The 22,611-nt window shown below is 41.6% G+C and overlaps 2 protein-coding genes across 3 annotated transcripts; one reads left to right on the top strand and one right to left on the bottom strand.

The window, feature by feature from the left end:
- Nucleotides 1-157: 157 nt before the first annotated feature.
- On the bottom strand, nt 158-19,671 carry heatr5b (HEAT repeat containing 5B). 2 transcript variants are annotated; one of them, XM_071481146.1, is made up of 36 exons: nt 19,521-19,671; nt 18,839-19,003; nt 18,534-18,745; nt 17,844-17,952; nt 17,550-17,699; nt 16,663-16,834; nt 16,405-16,562; nt 16,019-16,313; nt 13,568-13,723; nt 13,030-13,280; nt 12,814-12,925; nt 12,561-12,713; nt 12,355-12,454; nt 12,094-12,203; nt 11,849-12,012; nt 11,492-11,667; nt 11,176-11,281; nt 10,860-11,050; nt 10,439-10,598; nt 9,978-10,167; nt 9,568-9,737; nt 9,338-9,476; nt 9,053-9,232; nt 8,640-8,894; nt 7,639-7,820; nt 7,462-7,530; nt 6,324-6,503; nt 5,995-6,235; nt 5,337-5,573; nt 5,027-5,154; nt 4,062-4,206; nt 3,652-3,924; nt 3,060-3,284; nt 2,782-2,933; nt 2,422-2,635; nt 158-1,435 (listed from the first exon to the last, which is right to left on the bottom strand). In XM_071481146.1, exons 2-36 carry the CDS (start codon nt 18,962-18,964, stop codon nt 1,128-1,130), a joined length of 6,189 nt encoding a protein of 2,062 aa, XP_071337247.1. In that variant the 5' UTR covers nt 18,965-19,003; nt 19,521-19,671; the 3' UTR covers nt 158-1,127. The 2 variants fall into 2 exon arrangements, with proteins under 2 accessions (XP_071337247.1, XP_071337248.1); XM_071481147.1 differs by having other exon boundaries at nt 16,064-16,313.
- Nucleotides 19,672-19,758: 87 nt separating this feature from the next.
- gpatch11 (G patch domain containing 11) lies at nt 19,759-22,009 on the top strand. The gene is made up of 8 exons (XM_071481150.1): nt 19,759-19,926; nt 20,110-20,336; nt 20,423-20,464; nt 20,583-20,703; nt 20,787-20,877; nt 21,060-21,170; nt 21,502-21,583; nt 21,671-22,009. The coding sequence occupies exons 1-8, from the start codon at nt 19,877-19,879 to the stop codon at nt 21,724-21,726; spliced, it is 780 nt and encodes a 259-aa protein (XP_071337251.1). The 5' UTR covers nt 19,759-19,876; the 3' UTR covers nt 21,727-22,009.
- Nucleotides 22,010-22,611: the final 602 nt, after the last annotated feature.

Here is a 22,611-nt window from a genome sequence, read left to right as displayed (position 1 = left end):
CCAGACTCCCCGGAGGAACAGACTCTCCTTGTTTATTTTACCCAGACAGGAAACATCAGCTGGGCATTCTGTTACAGATGCTGCATCGGTATTTAATCCCCACACTGGGTTCAACCATCGGCTAAAAATCTGCAACCAATTACAAGCAACAGCAGAGTGAGTTCAAAGTAACTTTATTCACATTTCAAAGAAATGAGAGTGGAATATGACCATTTCAACAAATCTGTCAATTTGTGATGGCAATTGATGCTCAAGCTATTACACATATCCATAGATCATAATCACTTATAGGCAAAACAACTATGATATGCAGCACATACATTAAATGATGTAGTATTCCTCCATTTATCAGTAGACAAATTAACTGTCTCTGGGAGAATGGCAATCACTGCCTAAAAACTATTTGAAAATAAGATGATTTTAATATTTCACAGGTTCTAATAAAATCTCATTTTGGGCTCAAAATAATGATTAAAACTAATTTTGTATGTATGTTTTAGAACATGTGGTGGGAATGTTTACAACATAATTTAAGGGCAAAAGACTTTTTCAAAGCAAACAAAAAGAAAGAAAGAAATTAAGAAAGAAACACCCATCAGTAACAGTAAGCAGACCCTAAGGCCATATACTAAACCAGCTCCGTTACACAAACACACATGATTGGAATAAAATAAATGCCATGCTCATGGTGAAAAATGGCACAGTAAACATCAACTTTTGGATAGTGATGGATGATGACCAGACAAAAAGAACAAAAGAATAAGATAAGGGGAAAAAAAGACTATGGGGGAAATAAAAATGTTAATTGTGTCCCTTTATAAATGTCCATCAAGTCTTTAAATGATACATTCACACAATCAAAATTTCCTACAGATTTTAAAGTGAGGTTTTTTTATAGTGAACATTCAAAGGCTTTTTAATGATATTTACATAATTGCCTTCTTGACTTCAAAAAGATTTCCCATTCATCAAAAACAAAGATGAGATGTAGAATAAATAAATACATTTATGAAAATGCAGTTGTTACAGAAATGGCATGTGGTATTCTGTTGACAGAAAATACAACAAACCAAAAAAAGACCACTTTAAATTAGGCTGTGAGAGCATACAGTGCATTTCTGGAGTGTTCAGAAGAAGCTCGTCTTGAGTTTGATGGTTGGTGTGGCTTGCACAGTTGGCTGAGCTTGCCTGGCTGCAGCTTTGGCTTTGCTGCTGGCCTGATTGGCCCGTATAGCAGATTCCAGACGGGTTTTAAGCTCAGGTGCTGCACCAATTACTATCTTGAAGGCAGCTGGATAGAGGGGGCCAATCCGCATTAAGTTCTGAAGAGCAAAATCATGCAGGCCTTTGGAGACTTGGGGTGCAGAGGAAATGGCATTTTCATCCAAAAGGTAGGAGACAAGAGTTGGTACAAGAAGAGCCAGCAACTGCACACCTATTAAAACACATAAAAACAATGGGACATCAAAAACGACTGAGCTTAACTGAACTGAGACCACAAATCTATCCCAATACTCCTGAACCAGATGCATGAGGCACCACTCTAAATGAGACAGTGGTTACCAAAAAGGCTCTGGCAGATCAATTCACCAAACAGTCAAATTTCACCTCAATGTCAAGTCATTTCTTATAATCAATAGTCATTTCTTAGAATTAGCCATTGTAACAAAGCAACACAAAGCAAGTGAGAGTATTTCCCTAAAACTAAAACTAAAACAGATTTCCAAGCACAACAGAGCTTAATCATTAATCATAAGTTGTATAATAAATAAAATTAGACCTGTAATTGTCAGTCAATGAGCTCATCAATAGAACTAATTTTTCGAGCAAAAACGTTCTCTGATGTTTATAAGATTTGATGGATATATTTTACTGTTTACTGACATTTTATTACCAAGTGATTAATCAGTGAATCAAGAAAATAATCAGCAGATTAATTTGAATTGAAAACAATTGGTGGTTGTAGCCCAAAATATGATGACTATAAAAATACATGAATACCGCTAACCAACAGCTGCACCTCAAATCACCCTGAAACTGTTTGAACAGCAAACATGGAATAAACTACAATCCACCACAACACAATTTGTGTAATTATGCAGTGCTACTTGCTTTATGAGGGAAATAAAAACAAGAGAAAGCAGAAAGAAATATTTGAACTGAGGAAAAAACAAAAAAATTAAATGTTATTACGTAATATTGCATATACTATAGCATATAGAGCATAATGTGAGCAATATTAACAGTAAACCAGTGCAGGGATTCTAAATTTAGCAATAATGCACTATTGTTCTGATCTTTGACAGCACACAATCAAAGGCACTAAGCTTTATACTATAGGAGACCTACTTTAATGGAGCTAAACACTTTGATGGAACACACACGGTGCTTTAGTGGTCCATTAGGCAGAGGCATACTTACGGTTCTGCTCTTCACCCATGCCAACCAGATTTTCCAGGACCCTGATGCCCTCCTGCACAGCCTGCAGCTCGGCAGCAGTCCCTGGCCGACTGCGTTCCACTGCCTTCAGCTTCTCCACCATGAGTGGAGCCAGAGCGTGGATGTAAGGGGTAGACAGGGCACGGCTGGAGTGCTGAAACACTGACAACAGCAGCTGGTAACACCGGGCCTGAACCTGTGGCAAAGAGAATGAATTCACACACTTGCATTGGCCACAGACATCTGAGCAGTCTCATACATCTTTTGTTCAGACAATTAAAATTTGCCCAGGTTGAAATAGTCAAGTCTTGCTCACTCTCATTTATACACATAGGTGCTTACCCCTGGATCACTAGAGTTCAGGCCGTTTCGGAAGCGATCCATGCAGCCCTTCTGCAGGACCGTCACTCCTACAAGTTCACTGCTGGCAGACAGCAGGAAGAGTGTAATCGCTGTCAACATACTGACCTCATCCATATCAGGCCTGGACTCATCTACAGAAATACACAAAGACATAGGCATACTGTCAGTGAGTAATGATATAATACTTCTTTCTTATTCTTGTCTCCTCAGCAGAAAGGCCAGAGGTCACAGTCAAATATCTGCTTGTATTTGCTTACCTGGCTGTGAGTACTCGAGCACAGATGCCAGGCTGCTCCTCACAAGGCCAGTCCACTGTGTCTGAATGCTCTCCACCCGCGCCAGTGGGGAGGTGATGATGGTCTTGATGCCCTGCAGGGCAGCTGACACAGGCAGAGGCACTGAGTTGTCAGAAGTCTTCACTGCAGTTTCCCTCAGCACCCCGGTGATTAGGAAGAGCACTGTAGGTAGGATAGTCATGCTTCCTGCAAAGGCAAAAAAAAAAAAAAAAAAAGAGAGAAATGGGCTATCATTTCACAGTGAACACCACATTACTATGCTAATAATATTCATACTTACTCTTAATCTCATACAAATGCATATAGCAGTTTATAATACCGCCAGAGAATTGAAAGGCACAAAGAAACCACAGAGGAACTAGGGTTTTTAGTGACACACACAAATTTGAACAGAGCAGAACAGGAAGGCAAATTGCTCTTAAATGATCAAATCTGGGACAGACTTTGTTATTAATATGTACTGTGATTGTACAAAAAAGATAAAAAGGGGATATTCTTTGTTGCATATTTAGCATGGTGTGAGTGTGTTGTTGCAGTTTGCCTCGGGCCTCACCAGCAGGAGAGCAGAGCGAGGGCAGCTCTGCCAAGATGGAAACTGTGTTTGCCACCAGTCGTGCACTTTCTTCGGGTAGTCGCTGAGGCCTCAGCGGCACATGGCTGGGCGACTCCTTTACACGTGTATTCAGTTGTGGTAAGTGGCGAACCAGGATGAACACAAGCAGCTCCATTGCTGCAAATACTAGAGACTTTCCGGGGATGAGCTCCCCTGTGTCTCCTCCTTCCCCTAAGCTGGACTGAGAGTCTTTCTCACCTTCTTCCTCTTTACCTGAGCAAAATAACACAGCCAAACAACTGAAACCACTTTACTATAAATAAAAAACTCACTTTATATTAATATTTTGTTAGGAAGATAACAATATCTGAGTGTAATGTAATGCAATATAATATGTGGAAGTTGCTGACCCTTGCTGGACCTCTGTCTCTGCAAATGGTCCTGTGCAGCCCTGATGGTCTCCTGTACGACAGCAGTGACCTGGAGCTGGACAGCAGGAGGGTCCCGGGTCAACAGCAGCCTGTGGAGTACGTTGAGGAGCTCCACTGCCAACAGCTACAATGGAAATATTAATTACAACAAAGCCACTGTGAGAATGTGAACACTGATATTCAAATACAGAAATACAACCTTTGTTTTTCTGAATTTGTAGGATACAACATGTGTATCCTTTAAATCCCTCAGTATCCCAGTATCCTTTATGTGGTGGGCAATTAATTAACTGAGCAAAGTAAATATCATGTCAGTAAATATCACATGACCATAACATATTTAACAGATATTTGTTGTGCCTTATTTGATACTTTGTAAAAGGAAATCTGCAATCAACAACGTCCTGGAATTTGTGGCCTGTTAGCTGAATTTTTAATTTTGGTTAATGCAAAGCTTAAACTTTAGTCAACCTATCACAGTAATACTAGAGTTAAACAGCTTGCAAAATCCTAATAAGCAAATACGAAGTGTATTTCCCATAATACAGATACAAATTGTAGCCTGGAGCTTTAATACTTTTATATAAATTGCATTTGAAATTGTATAGACTCTCTAGACTTGCTTTGATGTGATGTCATAAATTATTTAAATTAAATTATTTTTATTTTTTTATTATATCTATAGCGTCCTTTACTGTTTTTACTGTTTGCATATATGGTTTGTAATACATTGTTTGCCTTCCCTCTGTTGCTTTTGACAACCATTGCCTTTTAACTGACTGTCAAAGCACTTTATAAACCTTGTTTTTAAAGTTGCCATACAAATCATATGATTATTATTCTTCCTCTTATATTCAATGTGTAATGTGGTATACATTTTTTTTTACAAATTTCAAATCGGTCTTCCTTACATCTGTAATTACTGCACTCTGACTTGTTTTTACCTGGTCCTCTGCGATATGGGTCTTAGCACAAGGAGATTCTAGCAAAGTGCACAGCGCCTGCAGGCAGGACATCACATGTTCAATGGGCTCCTCGGGCCGCGGGAAGCAAAGAAACTCTATACTGACACCTGAGAAACAGAACACAAAAAAGCACTTAGGGTGTGTTCATCCTATTTTCTTGAGCTCATCTGCTAACACCCCCAGTTCCTCTTTACTTGTTTTAAGTCTGAGTACATTAGATTCTCCTCATGAGCACAGCAAAATACTGTGAATGCTCTACACCACAGATGATGGTTGTGTGTCTCTTTACCCAACATTAGATGCATCCTGTCTTTCACCGACTCTTCAAAGGTTTTTGTGCTGGAGGGGGCTCCTTGAGGGAGGGCGGGAGCCTTAGAGGGAGCTGATGGGACCTCTTCCTTCTCTTCACCAGCTCCAAACCCGGTGCTGCTCAGCCAAAGAGCAACAGCATGCAGGACAGGGGCCCAAGAGCTGCGGTAGTGGAGCCTTGCTGTGTCTATGGTCTCAGGAGTATAAAAAGCTCCACCTGAACACAGACACACAAAAGCAGGAAAATACTTTTACATCATTAAATTATTTGTCAATTTGATTTGAATTTCATACACATATATACATTGAGTCTAAATGTCCACTTGACAAAACTCGAGGATATTTTTTGTCATTGTTTTTTTTTTTTTTAAACTGTCCTAATCACACTGAAGGTATTTTGGTCTGCAGTAGTTCTCAGGAGAATATAATCTTGAATTTTATGGGACCAAAAGCAGAGCAAAGAACTCAAAAACTAGTTCTTGATGTGAGCTGCATCTCCATGTTCAATTACTGCACAGATTTTGTTATATACACATACTTATGAAAAGATTTGATCCAGACATAAAATAAAACAGGGAAAAGAGGAAAATGAAAAAAAATTATATTCAGTATTTGGTAGGAAAAAGTCTGTCTTGTACCATCGGGGGGCAGCTGACTGGAGAACTCAGCAGGCAGGGTGAGCAGAGCGTAGTCTCGCAGCATGGCCAGCCACAGGCGGCTCAGCGAGGGCAGCTCTGGCTGCACCAAGGTGATGAGACTGTCGGGTGGAAGTACGTCAGCGCCCACATCCTCCTCATCCTCATCCTCGTCTCCACTTCGGAGCGGCTTGGCAGGCTTAGACTCGGCCTCTTTCTTGATCTTCATCGCCACCACGTACACCTGAGAAAGAAAGCCAGTGTGTGTCCTCAGATTTACTACAGGGAGAACAAATATGGGACACTGCTCTGATCGGCGTCCTCAGTCTCACCTCAGCCCACGCCTTCAGCACAGCCAGTTTCTCCATCGTGGTGGCACTCTCACTGTACAGCTGACTGGACGAACCCTTCCCAGCCTGCACCTTGTCCAGCGATGACACAAGCAGGTTGTGGACTCGCCGCAGGTCATTGAGGTCACTGACTACGCCACTACCAATCCACGTACTACACACCTGTAGTCACATAAAAGGGTCAAAATAATACATAATTAAATATGACTAATTGACTTTTAGACCTTTGGGTGATTACCTCTCTTTCAACTTTTAAGAAAAATTAAAAGTCTACATTACATAACAGAGCGCTCAAGGTTGATTAGCCATCATACATGCCATTAAAAGAGGTGGCGGTGTCAAGGAACAGTTATTAATAAAAAGACTGACAGGTTCGAGCTGCACAAGTGGAGCACACATTTAATAGATTACATGCTGTTGAGGAGAGTGTCAGACGGCCAAGGGCAGGAGTCTGAGTCTTTCAGGAGAGTTACAAATGCAAATGTACTCAGACACCTTAGACATTTCTGTCTGACATGTCATGTAACTCTGCAGTTCCATAGGTATGTATAAAATAGTCTTTATTTGTGAATATTTGCTTTTAACACCTTGATTATACAATTTATTTAGTTTTTTTATGCTGCTCTAAGAGAGTTAAACACTCTATTGAGAAAAGAGAAACCCTAAGATCTCGCTTTTAGCCTTCAGAAAGACCAGAAATAGTTTCGACGTGCATTAACTCCCAGCCAGAGACACAAAGGGGAATGTCAAAGGAGAAAGGTTTTAAATAATAATACTGCCGACAGGCATGTTTGTTATTTTCTCCTGTCACTCACTTCTCACATCAGTCAAATGAGTCAAGGCAGAAAATTTGACACTGCTGGGTTCTAAGGGGACACTGACTCACTGTACATTGTTAATTAACTGCTATTGCACTAGCACTGCTACAAAGGCCTCTAAAATCATCACAATATATGGATATAAAGACAGCTGTTCTAATGCATGAATGTTACGGCACAAACAGCTAGTTGCTGGGTCCTAATGGGATCTCTGCATCTCTCTAGTGCACACTCCAGACAGAGTTTTTTTAATGAACATTAAAGGAGAAGAAGTGTAAACTAACCAAGTTGTTTTTTCTTACCTGGCACGCCTTAGCTGTTATGTCAGATGGTGTATCAGGTGAAAATGCAGGTCTGAGGGCAGCTCCGACCTAAATGCATACATGATTGGCATGAGTTCATGTCTTCATTTTCTTTCACACTTATTGTGTCACTATCAGTTTTGAACCATAACGCAATTTGATGTGTTCTTCACTCACATTGGCCTGGTACTGTTCCAGGATAACGTGCCCGGGAAACTCAGGCTCTGGTACGGAAGCAAACTTTTTAATGATGTCCTCCAGCGCCTGCAGGCCAGCCATCCGCAGCTGGTTACTGTGGTCTGTTGCTGCCATGAAGGCCATGCGGATGAGGTCAGACAAATGGAGCACCAACAGATCTCCTGAATGGGCGGAAAAAAAAAAAAAAAAAACATTGTGTGAGGAACAGAAAAGCATACCTAATCATTATAAGGACTGTGACGTGAGTGAGCAGCCACATTATGCAATCAGAAAATACAATTCATCACAGATTTCTGCTCAACATTTTACTGGCCAGTAAAGTTTAATATTTGCTTTAGTACTCTTTAGAAGAAGGTACAACTATTGCTTCCTCCAAGGTCTGTGTTTGCTTCCTCTTTGTGAGAATGATGAATTGAAGATTAAATACAGATGGACACAAGAACTCAGTTTTCAGAGTGTGCTTGCAGTGATTCAAAAGAAACTGGATATCGACCTTGAGGCTGAGATTTAATTGAGTTTTAGCTGAAGTGCACCTTTCAGGGGATTAGTTGGACACAGCAACCTGCAGATCAAACCATCCACTCAATCCCAGTCACTAAATTTGGCTTAGCTGCTTCCAGAGCTGAAAAAATCACCACACTGTGCTCTTGCTGTCTAGCCAGTAAAATGCTTCCTTATTTCTGAGGAGCTTATATAAATACTGGCTTCTTTATCTGGCACAGTGAAAAAAAAAACCCTCCCTCTATTGCTGATTCATTTCTTGCTTGGTTTTATCTTTACATAAAAGCACATGAATGAGCTTCTTCAGCAGCTGACACTAGAGCTGCCTGGGGATTGCAGAAAGATATAGTGTATAAACCTAACCCAGAAAATAAATCGAATTTAATTGGACTGACAAAAGATCACAGGTGGCATAAATCAATCACAAATCCTGAAGTGAACTCTGAGCTACTCTGTTCTGGCAGCATGGTGAACGGCACCTTTCGGGTTCTTGGCTTGTGCAGAGCGGGCAGCTGCCAGGTCGAAGTGCGTCTTGTCTGCATTCTCACACAGCAGGATGATGCGGCACAAGCAGTCGGCCGCAAACACTCGCGTCACCCAACGTGGAGCCACAGAAGGCTTGGATTTGTCGTCTTCGCCCAGGCCTGTGAACATGGTGTCATCGTCCATCTCGTCTTTTTTCTCAGAGTCTTCCTCATCTTTTTCCACTTCGAACGCAACAGCTCCTCCTACATCTGTAAGAGAAAATGGACTACGGTTTGGATGGACTGTCATTGATTTGACTTATCTTCTCCCAATGTTGTGTGCTACTTACTTTGTTTCTGTTCCAGTTTTAATTTCCTCAGAGACAGAAAATGGTAATGTGTCATATTTTGTTGCTTTGTAGATTTACCTGTAGTTGCTGCCAGCACATCCTTGCAAAGTTTTAGCCAATGAGAAAGCTTTTCCACAGCAAGAGACGACAGCATGTGGCCCAGTGTGTCATGGATATCAGAACACAGCTTCCTGTCGGTCTCCCGATCCAGCATGCCAAACAGAACGCCCTCCAGGCCGGTCTCCGTGATGTTCAGATCTGAACCAGGGACAAAGACAACCACAGAGTCTCAGTGTTACAGTCTCTCACTGAGGTATAAGACCTATACAGAATGCTCTGGTCTTGTTCATGATTTGCACTCACTGATTGTTGTGCTGTCTCCTGCTCTCTTCGCCAGGCTCATGGCATACTCACAGACCTCCGCAGCCTCTCTCTGGGCGAGCTGTCTCAAGCAGGCCACAGCAGCACGACGCAGCAATAGGTGAGAGCTGCATAGGTGCACCTGCAGGGATCCCATAGCACAGTAGGAAATTATGGTCAAGATCAAAACAAACTGTAAGTACCATATTTGGAGTCTGAAACTCATCTCTTACACAGAGACAGGGCACCAGGCTGGACAGGTTGACGTGGCGTGGAGCGAACATGTGTAGCTGCTGCAGACACGAGATGGCAGCTGCCTGCACAAGCGAGTCAGAGTGGTCCTGCATTATGGCACAGCCAACCAGGCAGGAGGAGCGGATGGTGGAGATAGTGGCCCCATTTCCTGGCAACACCAGCAACACAGATTAGCAAGGGAGACAAAAAAGAAACAGCATTTATGGCAGCTAGAGGACACACAGTATTTCTCCAAGTCTGCTTCAGTTGCCAGCAGTAGTGGGTTACATTGCCATCTGCTGGCCAGGACAGGGGGTATTACATTTACATGGCTTTTAAACAAACTAGAGTCAAATGACAAAGTCAGTTACACAAAGGAGGTTTGTGATGTTGTTTCAACCACAGTTACCCTGTAATTCTGGTCCCACTGTGGTGATGAGAGCTCCCAGGCAGCGCCCCAAACACTGGTGCACCTCTGTGTGAGATGGGGGCACGGTGAGGAGGAGAGTGAGCACCAGGGAGAGGGTGGGCTCCACGTAGCCTCTGTACATGGGACCACTGGAGTCCACGATCAGAGCCAGAGAGTGCAGAGCCCATGTCTGACAAAAAAAGCGTAGACAATATCTGAATAAGTAATGAGTGAAGCACAAATGATGGAACAAAGGCTGGTGGTTTTTAAAATTTAAATGATGCTTAAAAATGAAATACAATATGAAAAACAACATTGAGGTCAACCAAATTATAATCCAGTTTAAACAGAAGAAGCTAGAGGATGAAAAGATCATTCAAACCGCTCCAAATCTAATATTTTTATTCTGCTGTGAGTGAGTTCAAATATACAGTATATTTCTCTTGAGTAATTCACTGTACCTGGACCTCGTGAGACGACCCGTCCTGGGCCAGAGCCAATAGGATGCTGACACTGGTCTTTAAGTGCTGGCCTGAGCCAATTCCTCCCACATATCGATGCAGACAGCCAAGAGCCAGTGAATGGCCTGTCCTTGAAACTACATCACGGGCCGACTTCAGTCTACAAATAGAGCAGGAGGAGATATGGATCATATGGTTAAAGCCAAGGACAAAGAGACAGTTCAAGATGGAGTAATAACAATCAACGACTGAAATTATTATCTCCCTGAAAACATATTTGACCTTCAATAAAATATTTTATCTGTAACTTATTATAATGAGGGTGAGTTGACCAAGTCTTCTATTATATATACACAGAAGACATGAAAAAACAGTCAAAAGAAAAAAAAAAGTACTGATAATACAAATATGAAATGCCCACTTGTCAAAGCTGGTCTGTGCCATTCTGGCGATGAAGGTAGCCTCTCCCACCACCTGAGCCATCCTGCCCAGGGCCTCCCCAGCAGCACAGCGCAGGATGGGGTTAGGATTGTCCAAAGCTCCCATCACCAGGGCCAGGGCCGACTTACGTACCTCCTCTGGGCCCAGAGTACTCTTGTTCTCAGCCAAACCCTTCAGTCAGGTAGAAAGAAAGAGATACATTATTTCTCATTTATATACATATATCACATATCTCATATATATGTATGTATTAACTGAATTGTGAAACTAAGAGGATATAAAGCAAGTTTTCTCACCTTGAGGGCACTAAGCACTGCAGTAAAGATGTTCAGTTGGACTGCCTGCTGTCGAACACCTTTAGCCTGCTTTATACACTCTGCAAAGTGGTCGAGCATCTGCAGCCTGAGTCATACACAAAGTCAGGCAGAACTTATTACAAACAAGGATGCCACAAAGATTCATAGTGCAGTAGGGAATATAAATAAACAATAAACCAACATAAGAACAAACATATCACAAAAAATAATGCTAAATTTTTGATATATTCCAAATAGAAATATTTAAATATACATAAATATTTTGGAACATAGAAATTTCAACTACACTTCTCACCTGTGTTTGAAGGAGACATGGGGGAAAACTACACCAAACAGAGCTACAGAGGCGTCAATGACAGACACACCCAAAGGGAGAGGCCCTGGGATGGCCTCGCCTACTGGGACACGCAGGTAGATGGAAGAGGGATCGTGCTCCAGAGCTCCGCTGCCAGACGCACTGTTGGGCTGCAGCTGTTTAGAAACAGTAATACAGTGACATGAACACCAACTGCAAAGACCAAACATTGTACAGTGCCCAAGAAAAAGACTGTTGCTGTTAACCATTTAACACAAGATAATCAGGGTTTCTCTCCAAATATCCTTTGTAGAAACACAACCACACACATGAACATTAAAATAAGTTTTTGCCAACCTGATCCTCTATGGACTTGTGGTCAGTCTCCTGCAGCCAGGATCCCATGAGCACACTGTCGTCATAGTGACAGAGAGATCGCAGCAAAGAGGTGGTGGTGTTCGCCGAGTTGTCAGTCAAAGTGAACTCAGCCACCAGCTCCCTCAGGAGGGCATTGAAACTGCCTACACAACATGATTACAGGGTTTCAAACACCTTCTATAAATGTTCTGAACTTCTGTGAAAAAAAAAAATTCTTAAGTTACCTTCATAGGTCTTGGGAGGCAATAGAGCCAGAATGTCGTACAACCTGAGCCTCACCATCGCTGCACTTGCTTTCAGATGAGCACCGTGGACCTTAATGATGGCAGGGACACTGACAGAAGATTCATTTGATATGTAATCAGAAAACAGTGAGAGAAAAGCAGAAAATTCTTTTCACAGGACAAAACTGTCTACGAAAATCCTAAAATCCCCCAACAGAATATCTTCGACAAAGAATTCATGATTGAAAGCATCAAACTCACTGAGACATCATGGTCATGGCACATTCAATGGGAGTCATCAGTCTGCGGATCACATCTTCTGTGAGCAGCTCGGGACAGTGGGCCACAAAGCTACGCATGGCTGCAGACCACAGGAACAGGAGAGTTGGTCAGAATTGTGTCTGCTGACATTACAGAGTGTGTGAATGTGTGAGTGTGTGAAGGTAAACAGGAAGGTGTTTCCTTACCGCACAGCGCTCCAGCCCGGCCCTCCAGGGTGACCTGCCAGGTGAAGGAGTCTCCTCTGGCCTTCTCTGCCTCCAGCTCCTTCTGGGAGCGAGGAAACACATTCCTCCACAGCAGCAGCATCTTGGGGAGGTGATAGCGCACGAGGGAGGGACCTGAGCACAAACATAATGTAGTGACCACATCGGTGGTGAGAAGGAGGCAGTATTGCTGATAAATTAAAACCAAGAGATAAGCAATGTCTGGGAGGCTCACCCAGAGTCATGAGGGCCCCTAACAGAAGCCATCCAGCCTGTGTGCGCTGCAGGGACAGCCGACTGTTCTGAGCTGCTGTCCGCAGGAGATCTTCAGCTATACTCACCACCAGCTACAAGAAAACAACACGAGGCGATCAGTGATGCTGCTACAGCAGGTCAGGGGGTGAAGATCTAACTGACTGATTGAATCAGTGAGTCATTAGAGACTACACACCTTGCCCTTGGAGTGGGGGATACCCAGTGGGCACTGATGGACGCCTCCCAGCAGAGCAGCCATCGCAAAGCTGTAGCCGCTCACAGCTTCAGGTGAGCTCTTCAGGTTGTTGATTCTCTCTGCGCAGCGGTCCAGCAGTGGGGTCAACTGATAGGGCAGGGCCACAGCAACGCAGCGCAGGCACCATGCAGCCGCCAAACGAGCGGCCATGCTTGGGTGCAGCAGCACTGAAGTCACGGTCTCAAGGAGTCCTGGGGAAAAGATTGGGAAATATGTTTCACACTAGAAATGAATTCAGTTTTCCAGATTCCAACTGCAGTGAGTACTTTATGATTTCAATTAGTAAAACAGGTGGATGTTAGATTTACACATTTCCAAAGTTACAGAAGAAGTTAGGATGTCACTGATGTTGGCTAAGTGAGCACGTTTTCACCAAAGTTAGAAGCAGTATCATCTGTGTAAACTCAGCTTGTGTGTATAGAAACTTAAGAGCAGTGAAATGCATGTCCTATTTAATTATATATTTTGTGTGTCTCACCTATAGAAGGCTCCTGGATGAGCGGTGAAGCTGTGGCACTCAAGCTCTGAACTAAACTGCCCAGTTCTTTCAATGCACACACCATAACATGCTGACTGGCAGAGACGTCAGAGGCCCCTGCCTTGTTCTCACCACTGATGTCATTCACGACTGCCTCTGGAAGAGCGTGGCAGAAAGACAGAAACAAACAAGGATAAAATGTCGGAATAAAATGCTGTTGAACAAGATCAAAATCATGGCAACAGTTTACTGGTAAGTTATTACTAAGCCTTAAATGTCATTTCTAACTTTCCCACATTGGAAATATAATGATTTGTTACTTCATACATGATTCAGAATGTGTGCAGCATTGATGGATAAGGTGGCCAGAAATCAACAGTGACTTAGGCTGATATTTTCTAAAAAAACATGGGAAGGTCATTCTAATCTTCTTGCACTATTAAATAACTGTAGCTTGTAATTACATAACTGACTGACCACATTAGGCCATGCATTGCTGCCACACATCGTCAATCTGCAAAGTTCTGCAACTACAGAGCTACGACTTCAAAATACAGAAGAGGACACTGCTACGCGCTACTGGTCAAAAGTTTTAGAGCACTGTAATTTTTCCAGCTGTTATTGAAATTTACAAATGTACACTTCAATGTCTCACTGTTTCTGAAATTAAAGCACAGAGGAAATAAATAAATAAATAAATCATGGAATCTTTTTGTTGAACTAAATTAACTCATCCAGCAGCCAAACACACCTGTGATGTTCTTTCTACAATGGAAATCACATATTTGTCCCAACACTGTTGCAGAAGTTCCCACAAATGTGTTGCACTTTCAGGTTGCTTTGCTTTCAAACCAGCTCCATGGGGTTAAAGTCTGGAGACTGTGCTGCTCTTCCATCATTTGAAGCCACTGTCTAGTTCTGTTCTTCTAATGTTTTGAGTCATTATTTTGCTGTCGGATGAACCACTGACCAACCGACCCCTGTCTTCCTTTGTTACTTGCCTTTTTCTCACCATCCTGACAACCAACACACAGAACTAATTCCTGCAGTACAGTATTGTCAGATGTGTCAGAGGATATAGTAACACAGTTTGTTCCAGACAGAGGGTTTGTAAGACAAAAGTTGGGGCACAACAATTTCTTAATCCCTAAAAATGGCCTTTCTATGAAACTTGCATGTTTTTTTTTCTTTTTGGTGAGCTAAACTTTTTTTTTTTTAACCTTGGGCAGTTAACTGCTTATCTTTGTACCATTATTCATTGGACTTGAAAAAATGGGGTGTTGTAAAACTTTTGACCAGCAGTGTCTGCACCAAAAACTCTGAGCTCTGAGGATTTTTTTAATATAAAAAATGTACACAGGTTAATAAAATTTAAAAAAAAAAAAGCCTGTGTGATGGGCATTTATCAAGCACTGAAATCCTCAGAGCTATGAACACTGAAGACAGATCACACGTAAGAAAACAGTGGATTAAATGACTTTAGGAAGAGATTTAAAGCTGCTTCTTGAACTGTGGTAGTCATGTTTTTTTGGGGGTTTTTTCCACACAACTTGGGATACAGGGAAACGACTGTAGAATACAGAGGGGAACATACATTAGGATGTCCCACTACCATCATGGCTCCACGAAAACATTTTCCAAGTCACTTTTAGCACAGACATTTCTCATTTCAAGAAGTCTCACAGATCCAGCTGGTTGGAAAAGCTACTGGGTGCAGCATGTACAGAGTGAACAATGAAGTGCCCAGGGCCATGTCTTGAGAGACACCAATATTCAACATCTATTTCAAAGTCTGTCTTAACATCAATGAGAACAAAAGAATGTAGATTTAACATAATTTACGATAGTTTAAAGGTTGCAAAGCAAATCAGAGTAAGAATCATCCCTTTTGAATGAGATAAAGGTGATTATAAAATGATTGATGTGTCATTGTGAACAGAAAAACTGTGACCAAAATAAATGATGGACAAACATAAGGAGTAAATATTACTTCTTGTTGGTGTGGGGGTAATGGCTTCTTCCTAAGTGTCTGTGAGTGTCGTGGCACATGCAGTTTTTCTGCTGGGGTCAGCCACATGTCAACAGCCCGAAAGAGTTATGTTACCTGCTCCTTAGGGATTGTAATGCAATAACAAAATGTGAATTCACAGGCAAACAGCCACGAAAAGCTATGCAATAATGCAAGCATGAGTAACTCAAATGCTGAGCTGGCAATGGATAATGTTACTGATATTATGATGCTGCCTGTGGTTAAAAAGAGACGTGATGAAGACACTGATCCAAAAGAAGCAAGAGCTGAAAGCAAGAAAGAAAGCAGAAAGAGGGGAAGCCATCTCCGCACACAACACACGACAGAAAAAGAAAACCCATCTCCATGAAGAGCACAAGCGCAAAACCATGCAAACTGAATGACGGGTGAATTAAAAGTGATAATAATGGATGAGTACTTACTCTGCAATGCTCTGAACCGTGATATTTCCCCCCCATCCTCCTTACCCACAGCCCTCATTTGTTTGCTGATGGCTTGGCAGATTTCTTTGCCGGCTGCAATTTGTGCTTTCTCTCCAAGTAAGCCCCCCAGGGTGGCACGAAGCATGAAGGAGACACAGCGGCGTGAATACACAGCCTCAACGTGTGTCTGCGTGGCCCGCGGGTGAGACACCAGGTCCAAAACGTGGGACAGGAATGTGGCAAAGTTGCGCTCCAGCCACTGACCTCCAAGTGTGGTCACAAACACAACATAGGCCTGAGGAGGATGAAGACAGATTGAGTGTGAAGTGGCTGAATCAGAAAATGCAGACTCCTTTTTTTTTTTTTTTTTTGAGAATTCAGCTCACCTGTGTGACGCCCACCCGCACCTCCCTGCTGACAGAGCCTCCACCCTTCAACATCTCCCCTCCGCTCTTCAGGAAGCCCGATCCACCTCGCAGGAATCCAGTGGCCATTAGCTCCAGCACCTCCTCCAGAGTGGCCCGCTTCACATTCTGTCGCATCACTGAGGAAAAAAAAAAAAGTGAGATCATGAAGAACAAGTGGTGAGTGGTGGAGAGCTAGTCCACCTAACATGAAAGTCACAAATTAACTCTTTAACCTACCAGCTGCTTGTTTGGGCATCAAAGCGGTAGCCATGACTGTCCCCAGCAGTTTGGCCACCGCTACCCTAACGCCATAGTTGGATCCTTCCAGGGCCTTAAAACACAACGTGGCCACGTTCTCCAGTTCTGTGGTCCACATGAATACTGCCTCATTCTGCAGCTCCAACAGGCACTGACCAGGTGAGGAGAATAAAGATGGAGTCCTTTTAGTAACACATATGTACAGGAAAGGTCTCTTGTGTTTCACTGCTGCACAACCAACTGCCCTTTGAGAGCAAAATAATGACTAACTGATGTCACATAATGTACGCATACCAATGTGCATACAACATTATGGATGCTCAGTTCACACTCTATATATCATTACAATAAATAAGCCACACAGTTTGTACCATATATGGTACAATTGGGGTCATGCTTTCTAAACAGGAAATTGTCTTTGCGCAACACATCTGAGTTTGGTCAACACAAATGACATAGCACAAACATGCAGTTGAAGTCAAGGGTATTTTTGTGCTCTTAATGACACGGCTTTACTTATCTCCCACAGGAATAAATCTAAAGGTTCCCCAAACAATGAGCTCAATATATGACCTGGTCCCTTCATCTTTATGACAGGAGCATGAAGTTCAGTCTTGGACAGTGCTGGAGGAGCCCTCAAAAGGGCCTCAACAAATTAAGAACATGAAAGCTATGAAAGCTTTTTGTAGTAAAGTTTGATTTTGAGAGAAAAGGTCTGAGCATTACACTGTATGGGGTTGGTTCCAGGCTTTGTAAGAATCCTCAAATAGTGAAAGGAACCTTCACAACACTTCAGATCTTACTTGATCTCATACACTTTTGTTAAATCCTTTAAAACTCCATTTTGACATTTTTCTGAGACCAACCTTTGCTACCATGCAGCGTACGGCCATGGACCTGTCTGTGAGTAGAGAGCGAGCATTCTTGTAGATATCTCTGTGACATGAAGCTGCAGCCCCACCCAGCCCACTGAGCACCTTCTGCAGGCTCAGGAGGATCTCTCCTCTTCCTTGGGACTAGATCAACAAAGAAAAGGTGAAAATAAGAGGATTAAGATAGATATCACATCCGTTTCTGAATAATAAATCTCTTGTTTCCTTTACTTTACATTCCAGTGATGAAGGACAATGGAAAACTTCTAAACTTTGTACAGGTCTTACCTCTGCACTCTTTAATGCCTTTAAAAGATTATTAATTGTGTCTGGAAAGGAGCTTCCTAGCATCCTGCCCATCTTCTCATAAAAAGCTCCAACACATGCCACTGCAGCACTGTAAGAGAAGTTACTGTATGCATTTAAACGATCACGGATCACTCCAAATAATTTGATAAGCAATGCAATTAAAAATATCAGATGAGAACTCAGAGTCATGCATCATCTGCATCATGAGTTAGATTTAACATCAAAGCTTCAAACACATTATCATCTATACTAAAACGCTGCAGGAGTATCACTGTGGTTTAGGGGTTAACAAAGAGATCCTGAAAATTATATGTACCACATAGTGCCTCACAGTCTACCTCTATCTGTGTAGAAACAAGCATGTATAAATGAATGATGCATAAAACCCAGCAGGCCAACACTTATGCTTCATCCACTGAAAAACAGCATAATATCTGCTCATAAACACTTAATCCCCCCTTTTAAACACGAAATGTCATCCTGCAGATTAACATTTGGCTTAACCCTGATACCCTTGAAGGTGGGTCAACAGTACATGCTTGCAACTCTGAAAGCAGTGCTTAACAGTTTATATCTAAACACAAATGTGCAAAATCTCAAATATACAAAGTGACTGTATTTTAAATAAAGCCAATGAAAAAACACAGATGTGATTAAATAGGATCTTACAGTTTTGTTGGCAAGTATGCAGGTGTGTCATCTTTGCTTTTGATGATGTCATTGCATTTATCCAGAGTCTGAAAAACTGTGAAGGTATCGCCAATGCTGTAAAGGGTGGCAAGGTTTTTGGCCAGCAGTTTTCTTGTTGGTGGTCCAGGAGCACTGCTGATCAGTCCTGTCAGCTGCTCCACCAGCTTCTTCTGCTTCTCCTTCACGTCCACCTGCCAGTCGAACACAAAGTAAAGTCACAAACTGCTTCCCATGAAACCCACGCAAAAAAAAAAAAAAACATGGGTAAAAATCAAAACAATCACCTTATTTGCAGCCACAAGCACTTTGTCCAAGAAGCGGAGCCACTCAAAGATGAAGACAGGCCTCTTTGCCTCGGTGATCTGGGCCAAGGCATCTTCATTGAGCAGCAGACTGTGAGCCAGCTCCATGGCGAGGACCTTTTGACACAGTGCTGAACACCCTCGCCTCTGCAATGTTATATTAGGGGATGTGGGGATTGTCAGTATATGTCTCTCATATTCACACCTTCATCCAATCAGAATAGCTATCACCTAAAAAGCATTGTAACAACACTTGAGTAATATGTGGACATTTTCCGTCCTTGCAATGACTACATTAGGTTTGTGCAGAGACACAGGTAATTACAAAGTAACAGCACCTGTCGCTGGTTTATACGTTATTATTCCCGGGCCTATGTGTCGTTTAAAATGTACCAAACTGAAATATTAAAGGTCGGTAGCGTTAACACTTCGCTGTTCTGTGTTGACAGCTGCCTCCTTCCAGCTGTTGATAGGCGAGCTGGTTAGCAACCTAAGCTAGGTAGTTCTTAAGAGGAACAAGCTAAACTCCGGCTCCACACTCTCATCCAGACTGACCGTCAGCTATCTATGGTCATATTTTTTTTAAATTAAAATGTTCAAAACCACCTCCGTAGCAACACCTTCCTGAATTATGGGATATGCGTAGCCAAACTGTTCATCCTACCTGTGTCTCGACAGCCCAGGATGAATGACGACGGCTATCGGTGGTGTCGCATTAAAGTTATTCCGACGTGAAACCAATGAAATAATGTGCGGAATATGCATTTTTAATATAACAAACAAAAACTGTGACACGTTATGTGGAACCGTTTTTTCCACTTGTCTCTATGCACTCAAATTACGTTTTTTCTTCTGAATTATTTTGCGGAACTTCAGACTTGTTGCGTAGCTTGTAGTTACACGGAATGTATCTTTGAACGAACCAAACATCAGCTAAGCAAGTACAGTCGCTCAGTTGGAGAGCTAAATATTAGCCGTTGCTGTTGTTTTCTGTGTTTTATCTCTTTTAGTGCGGCCATAATGTCCGATGAGGAAGAGGACTATATGTCTGATGCTTTTCTTAGTAAAATGTAAGTGTTTTGTGTCCACTGTTCTGTATTAACACCGGGGGATGTCGACATTGTGATGTAGTTTATCGTCCTCTGGTGTAAGCTGTGAAAATTTAAGAGTAGTTTGCAGCTGTTGCTTGCAGAAGTGATATCATAGATTTTTTTTTTAATCCCAATAATAATCAGTGTTCCTCTGTCTGTCAGGCAAGACGTGAAACCAGGAGTCAGCATGGTGAGGCGGGTAAAGGAAGCAATGAAGAAGGAGACGCTGCAAAAGGAGAAGAACATAAAGAACCGACAGAAGACCTACAAGCAGCAGGAGATGGAAAGTCGAGATACAGCTTTACAGAGCTCTATCGGCAATGAGAACAAGGGATTTGCACTTCTGCAGAAAATGGGTTACAAAGCTGGTCAAGGCCTTGGAAAGGAGGGCAAGTGTCTGTCTTACTGCTTTGACTCATTTTTCAAGTTTTGCATTTCTTGCGTGTATTAATGCTTGTCTGTGTTACCTCTTCAGGAGCAGGGAGGGTGGATCCAATTCCTCTAAACATCAAAACCGGTGGGAAATGAATTAGATTTTTGGTTTCTTGTTTTTTGTTTGTTTGTTTTTAGCCTTTTGGAACAACATGCTATCCAACTATTGGCTAACCATGTACTTTTTATTTATGCTGAATCAGACAGAGGTGGCATTGGAATGGAAGAGGTGAAGAAAAGAAAAGCTGAGGAGGAACTTGAACATTATCGACAGAAAGTACGAGCCAAACAACAGAATGAGACCAAATCTCTGGAAGATTTCAGGTGTAGTTGGCAGCTGTCTGTGAGATGCACGATGCCAAATGTTGCATCGTCTGTGTGTGTAATCTTACATTTTTTCATTCTAGGTCAAGAGTAAGGACAGAGAGAGAGGAACGTAAGATTGAGGGAGATCTCAGAAGGAGTCAGCGAGCCTGTGAGCAGCTTGATAGTCAGAAGGTTGGAAGAATTTTGAATATAACACGGGCTCATCAAGACATCACAGTGCTCTGCAATAAGAATTGACCAAAACATGCCAGAAAAATTACCAGATAAGAATTACCAATACAGAGATAATATCACAGAAGAGAGATCAACATCTTGGTTTTTCTGTGAATTCTCTTCTTTTTTTTTTTTTTTAGGGCATCACTATCCCCAGAGAAGACTGGTACTGGCCAAAAGCAGACACTGACGAGGAGGAGGAAGCTGATCTCGACAAGGAGGAGGCAGAAGAGGAGATTGTGGAATTAACTGTTAGTATTAAGTTTAGTTTGTTTTTAATGATATAATGTATCTGTCTCATGTTTTTATATTAATGTTGAACCAATGACACATTTTGGAAACTATGGGAAAAGTATATCATCTTTTAAATATGTTGTTTCATGTACATTTTGTTTGATATAAATTTGTAATTGTTTGAGGGGCAGAGACTTGTCAATCTTTGTATTACAGTGCATAATAGCAGATTCTGCCAGTATAGAATATACAGTAAACTGGCAAATGGTGTAAGAAATGTATCTAGTTAATGTCAGTGATGATAAATATAATATTAAACTATATTTGATATGTGCCTCTCTGTTACAGTCCTTCGACAAACTGCAAATTTTGACATCCTATTTGAGAGGAATCCATTTTTACTGCATATGGTGTGGGACCACCTATAATGGTAAGAGTGATGACCACATGGCTGTAGTTTTATTGCTGTTTTATTGCCTTTTCTGATAGATTTGTATATGTTTGGATTTTCTTACAGATGAAGAGGACTTGTGCTCTAACTGTCCTGGGGATACAGCAGCAGATCATGACTGAACTTGATAAAAACAAGTGCAGTAGTTCCTAGTGAAAAGTTACAAATGTGCAGACAGTATTTTACAACATGAAACAGGCTCATTAAACTATATAGATTTATTAATTGTCCCATTTGAATCTGCTGCCTGGCTCTGGAAGAACATCACTGTTTATGCTATTTGTGTGTGTCTGTATTCATTTTTTTTTCTTTTACATTGAGAGATCTTGTGGGGAATTCATAATACTTTTTTTAGTATTTATATTTTGAAAATCTTTGTTATCATTAAAAGTTTTAAGACTTCTACCTTGCTACCTTATGAAGTGTTTTATTTTAGCAACTTGTAATACAGTGTCTTATAGTTATTACTATTGTTACCATTTCCTCTGGTGTCACCATGGATGTTTCTTCTGAACAGAAAATGAGAATATTCTGTATCTGACAAGTGCCTTTTTTCTAATCTAAAAGATTCTTCCTCAAACGTTATTTTCGACTCAAAATACTGAGTTTCTTTCATTTACATCTCTGAAACGCCAACACATGATACAAGGGTTATGTATCGTAGTATTAATTGGCATTAACTACAGCTCCCATGAGTCTTACTGGCGGTCGCGATAGGTAAGCTTTTTGGGAATTGTAGTTGTTGAATGCCAACAAACAAAATAAGCATTTAGACAAGGCGAAGAGCATTTTATTCAACCTACAAACATTTCAAGCTGACGTTATTTAAACGTTAGTTAAAATATAAATATTCATCAAAAAAATAATTGACAGAATGAGAAGCCGGCCTAAAATGAACACATAGGGAGTTAGCGACTATTAGCCAAAAGAGACACATCTAGCTGACACTATATTTTACTATACACTATACAGTTTTTAGTGTTACACTTTATCCATGATGATATGCG

This window comes from Trachinotus anak, unplaced genomic scaffold, assembly GCF_046630095.1.
Source record: "Trachinotus anak isolate AG129_WGS33_773 ecotype Australia unplaced genomic scaffold, CSIRO_AGI_Tana_v1 ptg000007l, whole genome shotgun sequence".
Classification (NCBI taxonomy): domain Eukaryota; kingdom Metazoa; phylum Chordata; class Actinopteri; order Carangiformes; family Carangidae; genus Trachinotus; species Trachinotus anak.
The sequence above is the reverse complement of the archived record's forward strand: the minus strand, read 5'-3'. Positions and strand labels throughout refer to the sequence as shown.

Excerpts from the sequence above, each read along its gene's own strand:
- gpatch11 (XM_071481150.1), top strand. The coding sequence starts at position 19,877 with ATGTCCGATGAGGAAGAGGACTATATGTCTGATGCTTTTCTTAGTAAA. Across the intron at positions 20,337-20,422 it reads TCAAGGCCTTGGAAAGGAGG|GAGCAGGGAGGGTGGATCCA; the intron begins GCAAGTGTCTGT and ends TTACCTCTTCAG. Across the intron at positions 20,878-21,059 it reads AGCAGCTTGATAGTCAGAAG|GGCATCACTATCCCCAGAGA; the intron begins GTTGGAAGAATT and ends TTTTTTTTTTAG.
- heatr5b (XM_071481146.1), bottom strand. The coding sequence starts at position 18,964 with ATGGAGCTGGCTCACAGTCTGCTGCTCAATGAAGATGCCTTGGCCCAG. Across the intron at positions 4,207-5,026 it reads CCCATATCGCAGAGGACCAG|CTGTTGGCAGTGGAGCTCCT; the intron begins GTAAAAACAAGT and ends TTTCCATTGTAG. Across the intron at positions 2,934-3,059 it reads GCTCGAGTACTCACAGCCAG|ATGAGTCCAGGCCTGATATG; the intron begins GTAAGCAAATAC and ends GTATTTCTGTAG.